General features: G+C 46.8%; 1 protein-coding gene across 1 annotated transcript; it reads right to left on the minus strand.

Annotated features, from left to right (window-relative positions):
• Positions 1-5,292: 5,292 nt before the first annotated feature.
• Positions 5,293-11,981, minus strand: LOC144687105 (phospholipase A2-like). The gene is made up of 3 exons (XM_078552863.1): positions 11,702-11,981; positions 10,946-11,073; positions 5,293-5,977 (listed from the first exon to the last, which is right to left on the minus strand). Exons 1-3 carry the CDS (start codon positions 11,896-11,898, stop codon positions 5,856-5,858), a joined length of 447 nt encoding a protein of 148 aa, XP_078408989.1. The 5' UTR covers positions 11,899-11,981; the 3' UTR covers positions 5,293-5,855.
• Positions 11,982-12,215: the final 234 nt, after the last annotated feature.

The following is a 12,215-nucleotide window of genomic DNA, read 5'->3' on the forward strand; positions in this document are numbered from 1 at the left end:
AGAGTGCTGTGGAGGCAGATTCAATCAGGGCTTTCAAAAGGGAATTGGATAAGAACCTACAGAGAAAAAAAATTACAGGGCTACAGGGAAAAGGCGGGCAATGGGATTAGCTGAGTTGCTCTTGCAAAAGCCAGTAGAGTTACGATGGGCCAAACGGTCTCCTTCTGTGCTGTAACCATTCTATGATTCTATGCTTCTGGGTTTCACAGTCAGATGTTACAAAGTTTCAAAACTGACTGATACTTGAGGACTTGGTGTGAATTGTTTGATCACAAAAGTATGAGCAAAGTGTTAAGTACATATCAACTGGTCAATACAGCAATAATATTTTTCCATATGTTACAAATTTGAGACTGCTATCTTCTTGAATTCACTGATTTCAGATGCTCCCATAAATGCTCTAGTGTGTCTTGCTTCGTGGAAGTTGCTTCACCTTGGCCTATTTTTGTTTGTAAAGTAGCAATTTCCTGGGGGTGTAACAATAGTACACCGTGGGAGTACACTGTGATGCTTCACTGTAAACATGGGGGAGCAGTATTGAGGGAGAATGCACAGCACTCTGACAACAGTTCCCCTCCTTTCCAAATGTGCCGGCACACCTATCTTTTAACACCGCACTCTCTATTGCTGCTACATTAGTATGTTTGCCCTTGTAGCCCATGAAATGTTGCAACTAAGACAAAGTACTCTCATGTTGTTTGTTCATAGACTTGTATCAGGAGGTTGATGACTGGGGTTTTCTGCCAGTATTTGAGGCAGATTCTCTCCTTCACCTATACCATGGCAAAGGCCCTTTGCAGGGCAAGATTGTGGAAAGCACTTTTGCTGCAATCATCTCTTGTGGCCTGAACTGGATTTTCATCTCTTTAGCATGTGTACATCTTTAATCTGCCCAAAGCTGGACCAGTGAAACAATTAACAAGGTAATGCTTTTGCAAATTAAACTGCTTTGTATCACAGCAAGTGAACTCCTAATTCTGATTAGGGTCATTTTTGTTTTGTATCCATTCATGGGATGTGGGTGTCACTGGCTAGGCCAGCATTTATTTCCCATCCCTAGTTGCCCTTGAGAAGGTGGTGGTGAGCTGCCTTCTTGAACCGCTGCAGTCCACAGTGCTGTTAGTGAGGGAGTTCCAGGATTTTGACCCAGTGACAGTGAAGGAACAGCGATACATTTCCAAGTCAGGATGGTGCGTGACTTGGAGGGGAACTTGTAGGTGGTGCTGTTCCCATGCATCTGTTGCCCTTGTCCTTGTAGGTGGTAGAGGTCATGGTTTTGGAAGGTGCTGTCAAAGGAACCTTGGTGAGTTGCTGCAATGCATCTTGTAGATGGTACACACTGATGCCACTGTGCATTGGTTGTGGAGGGAGTGAATATTTATTAAGGTGGATGAGATGCCAGTAAGTGGGCTGCTTTGTCCTGGATGATCTTGAGCTTCTTGAGTGTTGTGGGAGCTGCACTCATCCAGACAAGCAGAGAGTTTTCCATCACACTCCTGACTTGTGCCTTGTAAATGGTGGACAGACATTGGGGAAGTAGGAGGTGAGTTACTCTCACAGGATTTCTAGCCTCTGACAGGCTCTTGTAGCCACAGTATTTATATGGCTAGTCCAGTTCAGTTTCTGTCAATGGTAACCCCCCAGGATGTTGATAGTGGGGGATTCAGCAATGGTAATGCCATTGAATGTCAAGGGGAGATGGTTACATTCTCTCTTGTTGGAGATGGTCATTTCCCAGCACTTGTGTGGCACAAATGTTACTTGCCACTTGTTAGGCCAAGCCTGAATATTGTCTAGGACTTGCTGCATATAGACATGGACTTAGTTCTTTCCATACAATTTACCTTTGCATAATGACTCAAAATAAAAAAAAACAATATGCTTCATTGCATGAGTGGGTCAGGTTTACTTCAGGTGTTTTCTAACTGTTGCTCCAGAATTTCTTGACTTGCCTAAATCTTTCTCCGTTCTCATATAAAAGCCTAATTGTCCTTCAGCCTTCATATTCTCTGACAATAACTTAGAATTAGGCACAATGCTTTGTTTCACAATGAAACAATTTCCATTGTCATTTATTTATTTTGCTTGGTTGATTATTATTCACTGGTTTTAAACTCCTAAACTCCCTTTTTTTCCCCATATCAATCAGAGGTGAGCAAGACCAGTGAGCAGTGTCAACAGTCTCACCATCTTTAATTTTGCCTCACGATCAATAGTTGTACCGAGCAACAACTTCAAATCAGTCAGTCTCCCTCCTCTTCTCAGTTTAAAGGATAATGCACAGGCTGAAACATGTTATCTGAAGGATAATGCACAGGGTAAAACAGTGGTTCTCAAACTGGGGTCTGCTGACTTCTGTGGGTCCATTTGATAATTAACTTAATTTATTATTATTTCAAAACATTCATTCTAAAATTTCATACAGATCAGTACACATCAGCTTTTGTCAAAAGCATACACGTGGAGATATTTGTGGCACAAATCCTATCTTTTATCCTTCTGGAACAACACCTCCTTCCCAGTGAAGCAGGTAAACATGCATTTCCAATGGCCGTACGGGGTGCCTATGGCTGGAGGTCCTACCTCCCAACCGTCCCCACCCAAAACCCCTGACCTAACTCCCCCTTAACGCATCTACCCCCCTCCCCACCCCGGGTCTCTGCCTCTTGCCAAGTTGCGAGCTATTTTCTCCTCGAGGTGAGAAAACAAAGTGTTAGGCTTGTGTGGAGCGGAGGGACATGCACCATTTGTGGACGGTGACTGTGAGGCATGGGTATGAGAGGGCAATGGGCCAAGGAAGAGTGTGAGCATTTGGTGTTCACATGGGCATGCGAGGAGCCTCCTGCAGGGAGAGGAATGCTTGGAGCTACAAGCTGTGTTGTCTTGAGGCCATGCAGGAGAATGCTGAGCAAGTCAGAGTGTGGGCCTTGGCACCTGACAATGTTATGCCACTCACCTGACATGCCCTCCTGAGGTCCTGGATCCTCCTGGTGCACAGGTTGAAGGAAGCACTCTCCTGCTGCTGATTTCCTCGGCCACTTCCATTCAGGCTTGCTTGTTTGGAGAGGTTGTCTGCTTCCTCCCATCTTTGGGAGATCTCACCTCACTGAGCCCCTCAATTCCCTCAACTGGTTCTCCAGGTAAGAGTGAGAGACCCGGTAGGGTTGGTGGGGGGCATGGGGAGGGCAAGGGCAGCCTTCCCAGGTCTTCTCTCTATTCCTATGGTTGCTGCAGCCTGAAAAGTCCAAATGCTGAGGAGCAGTTCTGAAATCTGTAGCAGTCCCTTTAATGAGAAATCCTTTCTTTCACAGAAAGGGTGTCAGAATTGGTCATGGACCCCACACGCCGCTTCTTAATTAGTTTGCTCTGATAAAGAGCAACCACAATGCTCACGTCGAGGATTCAGTCTTCAAACCCAAAAACGGTCCGGCTGTTATACCACGGACCAGGAGCAAAGCCTTATGAGACCCATGGGGATGGGGTTGGAGGTGGGGCTGGGAGGGAACTCTGAAAGGTCACCATTGGATTGGCAGGCTGACACGTTCCCACCTCCAGGCAATCTTGTCAGAAGCAGGTGAGCAATGGAAGCAGCTACCTACCCGATAGCCCAGTAGTGGCAATTAACTGGTCATTTGGGGCCAGACTGGGGACACCACTGGGATCTTACCAACGGTCCACAAGCCTCACGCAGCTGGCAAAGCCCGGCAGGTATCAGGCTGAGGGGGTTCAGTGGGGCCTCCATTATTTAACACCCCCCAGTCCCCCCATCAACCACCAGAATTGCTTCTGTCACAGGGTCACAGCTGCAGTCACAGGCCATTCTGTGTTAGGGTCCTCTTCCACAATGATGACTGGCAGCTGTGGTCACAAATCATTTTAATAATTTCACGTAACTTCAGAAGGCATCTCCATCTTGAGACACCCTCACCTTCTCCTGCCTACCAGAGCAGCGCCCACATCGCCCAGTGGAGCTGCTAGCAAGACATTGCCGTGGGAACTTCTATTGGCCCAGCCAGGTGCCTGTCCCGCCCATCATCCTTAATTGGATGGCCCTCCCAGAGGTGGCCTCTTAATGGGCTGCCACCAGTAAGATTGTGCAGGCGGGCAGTTAGATCTCACCAGCAGAGTTGGGACCTGCTTTTTTTCCTGACCTCAGGAAATCTTCAAAGGCGATAAGATTCCGCCTTCAATGTTTGCCTCTCTGGACAAGGATATGCCAGTGTCTCTATCTCAGAGGTAGTAGTTATAATGAGAATGAATTCCCACCAGGGTCTCCAGATTGTCTATTTACAACATTTCCCTGGTGGAGGTAGGTACAATCAAAGCGTTCAAAAGGGAATTAGACTGTTATCTGAAAAGGAAGAATGTGCAGGGTTATGGGCAGAAGGCAAGAGAATGGCACTAAGGCTCAGTCGGAGAGCTGGTGCACACAATGGGCCGAATGGCCCCCTTCTGCACTGTAACAATTCTGTGCTTCTGAAAAATAACTAGCAGCGAACATTAGGCAGCTTTAAAGAGAGAAAGCACTGAATATATTGGACTGACTTTCAGGGAGCTTTCCCAACACACGAGAGCATGTGAGTGAGTTCTCTACCACCATGTGTGGCGATCATGGCAATAACACTCTGCAGCAAATCACAGAGTGTGTGGTCACCTCGATGGTTGCCACGATTGGGCCTTCCAGTGACATCTCATACTGGTGCAATGCAAGGATCTGGTCTCCACCCTTTCCTTCACCTGGAACAGACTAGGGGACCACAAGAAGAGGGGCTTCAGATGGCAGTGTGCCCTGAGGCAAAAGCGATATCGATGCCCACCCCATTTTAGCTGGACAGTCACTTACACTGACCACACCTACCCTCTCTCTATATCCCAGTTTCCTTAAAAACAAGAGAACTGACAGAGCCGGAAATAACCTCCTATATTCCTACATAACCTCCTGCTTCCCAAGGTCACATAGTTCATATGATTTCTTTTTCCCAGTCGATGGCCTGGAATTCCTTTGGAGTTGGCCAAATTCTCCTGCAACATAATTGTGCCGTAAATGCAACAGAAACCCTGTTTGTGTACATATCTGGGTGTTTCTGCTGCTCTTTCCATGAAGTTACGACAGTGGAGTAGGATCAGCTCTGAGGGAAGTCCCAGCCTATGATTTTCAACCTTAAATTGTTTTTTTGTTAGTGAGATAATTGCAGTATGACACATATTGTACTATATGTTGACAGCATTATAGATAATCCTATTAACAATAGCCACTGAGAGTAGTCAACACACAGTTTATACAATAAATCACTGTATTAGTGAGAAGAAATTCCATGAAGATCTAACTAAACTTATGATGACATCTATCCAATGGCGTTACAAGAACAAGACACTTACTAAAATTCCACATGTGAGAAGAAAGCTGAGGCTTGTAAATGAATGGCGCACTTGTTAGCATGGTTAAAACAGGCTGATCAATAGAAAGCACAAGATGATGGCAAATTCAGGTTTTGGAGAGGATTTGAAGAAAATTGACATGAATGATCCCAGATTTAAGTTTCTAACATTATGAGGAAAGAATCACAAAACAGAACTTGCTTCATTGAAAAGAAGATTGAAGGGAATGTGATCTAGGTGCTCAGAATGTCGAGGGGCACAGATACTGCTGGATGTGATCACAATATCGGCCTATAAACCATGAGCACAGGACATGTGGTTTTTGGATTTAAATGAGATTACAGGTTGTATTATAGGGTGAATATGGGGATCAAAGATGTTTAGAGCGTTTCAAATAAACAGATTAGACACAATATAGAAGGAAGATATATTTCATACTTCAAGCTAACACATAGATACAACGGTACATTCAAATCCTATTTACAGTAGTGAGACTGGTCCAAATTCCTATACTGATCATTGTATTTTGTTGTGGCGAAGCAGATGGCTGCTGTACGGTCACATTCACAAATAAACATCTCACAGGGATTATTTTCATCTGGAAGAAACACATGGGAAAATATCAGTGTTTCATTTGGGAACCACTTGTATCAACCGTCCTAAGCGGAGCTGGGACAGGGAGGAGATTCCACAGTCCCTGACTTCTCCCTGCCACCTCTTGATGGATGCTTCCCCACAGGTCGGGCCATCGCCCTGGGCACTCCTGCATATCAGCTGCAGGTGGCAGTGACAGAGGCCTGACAGAGATTAATAAGCCTCTGAAATATCCCTTCTGCCTGATCCAAGCCCCTGTCCATCACTCCCCGACCTCTATCCTGTGAAGGATGGACCATAACCATGTGAATAAACATAAAATGCGAGGGGTGCAAGCCCACCACCTTCCCGCCCACCCCTGACCCGGCCCCATAATACGGTGGGTGGGGGGCGCCAAACTTGGAAGCCTGTCAGCCATTTTTTTAAATTAATAACAATTGAGCTTGTTACGAGTATTTCACACTACCCACACCATTAAACGTTTGGCGTGAGTAGGCAGGCAGGCGTAGGAAGCCCAGTTTTGAAAAAAAATGTTGGAAAGGCATGAAAGAGGGGGACACATCATTCGGAGGGTGCCATTTGCTCATCAGGGCCCCCCCACCAAGATATTACCCCCTCCCAGTTTGTTCCTCCCCACCTGGTCTCCAAAGCCCACCCCCACCTTCTCACACCCCTCTCTCCCTCCCTGGGCTGCCCGATCTGCGACTGCCCTAAAAGCCCAGGACTTACCTGGCTCTGGGATCCACTGAAATTCCATGGGCCTGCTTGCAGACTCAGCAATGCCCACTAGTAAGTTCTGACACTGCGGGTGCTGCCAGAGCTCCAGGCTAGTCAATTCCACCGCTGAAAGGTGGAAGTCCCACTGCCTGTTTAGCTCACTGGCAGTGTGTTATCACTGAGTATCATATTTACTTCAGTGACAAATAACTGAGTTATCAAATCAGAATAAAATATATATGGCTTTTTAAAATACAGTTTAAGAAAGTGAAGTCTCAGCGTGTCTCGGTTGATAGCACTCTCGCCTCAGAGGCAGAACATTGTGGTTCAAGTCCCCCCTTCACTGACTTGAACACATAACCTCAGCTGACACTCCAGTGTAGTACTGAGGAAGTGCTGCACTGCCACAGTTGCCTTTTTTCCCCGGATAAGACATCAAACCAACCCCTGTCTGCCCTCTCAAGTGGACTGAAAAGGATCCCATGGCACTATTTTGCAGAAGAGCAGGGGAGTTCTTCCCCAAAATCCTGACCAATATTTATCCTTCAATCAACACCTATGCCACTGAAGGATTATCTGATTATCAGATTGCTGTTTAATTGGCTGCCACATTTCCTTCTCTTCTTAGGCAGTCCCTTGGAATTGAGGATGACTTCCTTCCACTCCAGTTTGATGGGTTCTGAGATGGCTGATAATTCCAAGGCACAATCTGCAGACTCTGCCACATGCAGTATCCACATGCAGGTGTTAGAGGGTTGGGAAGATGAGTTGTTTGAAGGTTCGTGCTCTCTCTGACTCCTCGATTTTGCCCCTGTGTCCTCCCAACAAAGTCTCTCGATGTGTTCAATGTCTTCCTGAATGAACCTTCTCCATTTTGGTCGATCACGAGCCAGGGACTCCCATGAGTCGGCGGGGATCGTTGATCGCTTCAGGGACACTTTGAGGGCACCCCTAAAGTATTTCCACTGTCCTCCTGGAAATCTCCTGCCACAACCGATTTCCGAGTAGAACAGTTGCTTCGGGGGATTGGGTTCAGGCATACTAAGGTGTACTCTGGGTGGGGGACTTCAATGTCCATCATCAAGAGTGGCTTGATAGCACCACTGCTGACCCAGCTGGCCGAGTCCTAAAGGACATAGCTGCTAGACTGGGTCTGCGGCAGTTGGTGAGGGAACCAACAACATACCTGACCTCATCCTCACCAACATGCCTGCCGCAGATGCATCTGTCCATGACAGTATCAGTAGAACTGACCACTGCACAGTCGTTGTGGAGATGAAGTCCCGCCTTCACATTGGGATACCGTCCATCGTGTTGTGTGGCACTACCGCCGTGCTAAGTGGGTTAGACTTCGAACAGATCTAGCAACTCAAGAATGGGTATCCATGAGGCGCTGTGGGCCATCAGCAGCAGTAGAACACAATCTGTAACATCATGGCCTGGCATATCCCCCCCTCTACCATTACCATCAAGCCAGGAGATCAACCCTGGTTCAATGAAGAGCGCAGGAGGGCACGCCAGGACCAGCACCAGGCATACCTTAAAATGAGGTGTTAACCTGGTGCTACAACACAGGACTACTTGCGTGCCAAACAGCATAAGCAGCAAGTGATAGACAGAGCTAAGCGATCCCACAACCAACTGCTCAGATCTAAGTTTTGCAGTCCTGCCACATCCAGTCGTGAATGGTGGTGGACAATTAAACAACTCACTGGAGGAGGAGGTTCCACAAATATCCCCAACCTCAACGATGGGGGAGCCCAGCACATCATTGCAAAAGATAAAGCTGAAGTATTTGCTACAATCTTCAGCCAGAAGTGCCGAGTGGATGATCCATCTCGGCCTCCTCCAGAGATCCCCAGCACCACTGATGCCAGTCTTCAGCCAATTCAATTCACTCCATGTGATATCAAGAAACGGCTGAAGATATTGGATACTGCAAAGGCTATGGGCCCTGACAATATCCCGCAATAGTGCTGAAGACTTGTGCTCCAGAATTTGTCGTGCCCCTAGCCAAGTTGTTCCAGTACAGCTACAAAACTGGCATCTATCCGGCTATTTGGAAAATTGCCCAGGTATGTCCTGTACACAAAAAGCAGGGCAATCCAACCTGGCCAATTATCACCCCATTAGTCTACTCTCGATCATCAGCAAAGCATTGGAAGGGGTCATCAACGGTGCTATGAAGCTGCACTTCCTTAGCAATAACCTGCTCATTGACACTCAGTTTGGGTTCCGCCTCATTACAGCCTTGGTTCAAACATGGACAAAAGAGCTGAACTCCCAAAGTGAGGTGAGAGTGACTGCCCTTGACATCAAGGCTGTGTTTGACCGAGTGTGGCATCAAGGAGCCCTAGCAAACTGGAGTCAATGGGAATCAGGGGGAAAATAAAAAAAAGTCCCACCCAGCACAGCTGGTTTTGAGTGAACTGCACCTCAGTTTGGAGGATTTTGTGAAGACACCACTGGTGGTACTTCTCCAGTGCCTTAAGGTGCCTGCTGTACGTTGTCCTAGTCTCTGAAGCATGTAGGATCGCTGGGATCACTGCTGCTTAGTCTTAGGTTAGGGATCCTGGTCCTCAAATACTCTTTTCCTCAGTCGATCGCGAAGGCTGAGCTAGCACATTGGAGGCAATGATGAATTTTGTCGTCTGTGTCTGCTTTCATCGAGAGGAGTTTCCCAAGATACAGAAAATGGTCCACATTTTTCAGGATTTCGCCATTGATCGTAATCGAAAGGAGGAAGTGTTTTGCTGTGGGAGCTGGTTAGAAAAGGACCTTAGTTTTCCAGGTGTTTAGTGAAAGCCCATATTCTCACATAAGTCAACAATATCCTGGAGCTCAGTTTCTGAGTGAGCATGCACACAAGTGTCATCTGCACACTGAGGCTCTATCACGGAGGTTGGACTGGTTTTGGTATTGGATTGATGGTGTAGGTTGAAAAGTTTCCCTCTGTTATGTTGATTATCTCCACACCTATGGGTAATTTTCTGGAGATGAGGTGCAATATTGCAGTGAGGAAGATGGAGAAGAGAGTTGGTGCAGTGACACAACCTTGTTTGACCCCAGTCTTCACTGAGGTAGGGTTTGTGGTGGCTCGGCTGGTGAGGATCATGGCTTGCATGTTGTTGTGGAGAAGGAGGAGGATGGTAACAAATTTCTGAGGGCACTGAGGAGGATACTCCATAAACCTTCGTGGTTGAGAGTCAAAGGCTTTTGCGGTCTCAAAAAAGGCCGTATACAGCAGTTGCTGCTGTTCCTTACACTTTTCTTCAATGTGCCATGCAGTGAAGATCATGTCATTGGTGCCTTCGGTGGCTGAAAACCATACTATAACTCTGGAATGAGTTCTTCAGCCACTGGGAGGAGGTGATTGAGGAGGATCCATGCAATGAACTTTCCTGTGGCAGACAGCAGGGAGAGTCCTGTATAGTTATTGCAACCAGATGTGTCGCCTTCTTGAATAGAATCACAGTCACAGCATCCCTGAGAACCCCCAGTGTGCACTCCTCTTCCCAGGTAAGGGGTAGGGGGTTGTACAGCTGGGCCAGGAGTGTAGCTGCCATGGTTTCGAACTTCTGCAGGGATTCCATCTGCTCCATGGGACTTTGTTGTTCTTTTAGCTGTCGAATTGCTTTTTCAACTTCACCCCAGACCGGGGCAGCGCCGAGACTGAGCCAGACAGGGTATTGAGAAATGGAATTGAGGACGTTCAAGTTGAAGACAGAGTCTCAGTTAAGGAGATCTTCAAAATATTCTCTCTAGTGAACACGGAATGCTTCCCTATCCTTGATGAGCTCCCCTCCGTGCTTGCCTCTCAGTGGGGTGGGCCTGAGTGCCTGGGCCTTGAGGAAACCATGCATGTCGTTGGTGTCCGTGAGTTGGTGGAGCTCCCGCACTCTTTCTACCCACCATTTGTTCTCGTTCTACCAGGAAGCGTGGCAATCGGTTTGACAACAATGACCAAGAGTTACAGGGCCAAATCAAGTGTAAGCATAAAGTTTTCAGACTGGAAACTTCATCACAAAGTAAAGCAGCAGGTGTACAGGTAGCTGAAGACAGTGGTGCAGTGACATAAAGGACAAATAGTTGGCGCATTTCTAAACAGTTTAATAGTGGCTGCTCTTCAAAACTATTTAATTGGCTATAAAATGCTTAGGGCACCCTGACGTGGTGAAAGGTGCTATATAAATACAAGTTATTTCTTTCATTTGAATTGGTTTTCTCCATTTAGAAGCCCCCAGCCTGTACTTACCGCTGCAGGTAATAGTGTTCTTGAAACAGGTATAACTGTAGCTCTTGGTGTAAGGATTGTCAAAGATTGGCCAGCACGCCTTTAGTTTCAGGGCATCACCATAACAGTTGTCATGGGTTTGACAGCACCTGTTAAATTGTAGATAACAAGTCAGTTAGTGCCTGTTCAGTTTTAACCTACTGAAGACCTTAACCAAACGTTTTAGCCTCCAGCCACATTGTAGGATTGGTCAGGTTATTTGAGTTAATGTGATTCACTGTGGGTTTCTGTATTTACACTGTACCTGTGTACAGAGTGTAGGAGGATCCTTGTGGGATGGGCTTTCTCGGAACCAAGGTCTCCTGGAATTTTGGGGAGAGTTGGTGAGGAATTTTCCTGATAATTGGTCTGTTCATTTTCTCTCTGTTCTCTCTAAATGGCCTACTCCTACCCCCAATTCTTGCTGCTCTGGTACCACTCCCTGCAGAGTTCATGTAGGTGGGTGTAGACATTAGTGCACATCAGGATCACTGGACTAGCTAGTGTTTCCTCTCCTTGCTTTTGTGCGTCTTCTTATCAAGGTCAGTGCATCTCTTATGAAATGTCACATCAAAAGTGCATGTTTCAAAATGTATTGGAAAATTGGTATCACAGGCTTGAGAAGACAGATTAAATCACGGAGCTCATCTACATCCATGCTCGCGCTTGCTTCACGCCTAGTTTTGCTTGTAAGGGGGCATAAGTTGCGACTCCTGAACATACTTGATGTCCACCTACTTGTCCAGTTCATCCACCGGGGTTCCAGATCCCCCAAATCCACAGTAACAGCCGTAATTGCTGAACTGCAGCAGCGGGTTGCTGTCCGGAATACTGCACAGAAGCATCCCGCGGAACTGCCAGAGGGCTCTGGACTGACCGGACCTGCTCTCAGCTAGGGAAAGAGGAGCAGACAAGAGGCAGTTGAGTTCCAGCATGGTGAGATCGACAGCTAAAGCAAACCATGCAGCAAAAAGAACCTCTTCTTACCTGTGAGTAGGACCACAACAAGCAGCGAGAACATCTTAATTTCCTACACTCCCTCCTGGATGTGATTCTTATTCAAATGTTCACTCTGCTCTCTGCAAGTGTGGCTAGCCTTGATAAATAATGAACGTTGGTTCCTGGGTTGTAAAAACAAAAAGCTGAAAGCTACTGCGGATGCTGGAAATCCAAAACAAAAACAGAATTACCTGGAAAAACTCAGCAGGTCTGGCAGCATCGGCGGAGAAGAAATCAGTTAACGTTTCGAGTC

The sequence above is a fragment of the Cetorhinus maximus genome, chromosome 12 (genome assembly GCF_964194155.1).
Source record: "Cetorhinus maximus chromosome 12, sCetMax3.hap1.1, whole genome shotgun sequence".
Lineage (NCBI taxonomy): Eukaryota > Metazoa > Chordata > Chondrichthyes > Lamniformes > Cetorhinidae > Cetorhinus > Cetorhinus maximus.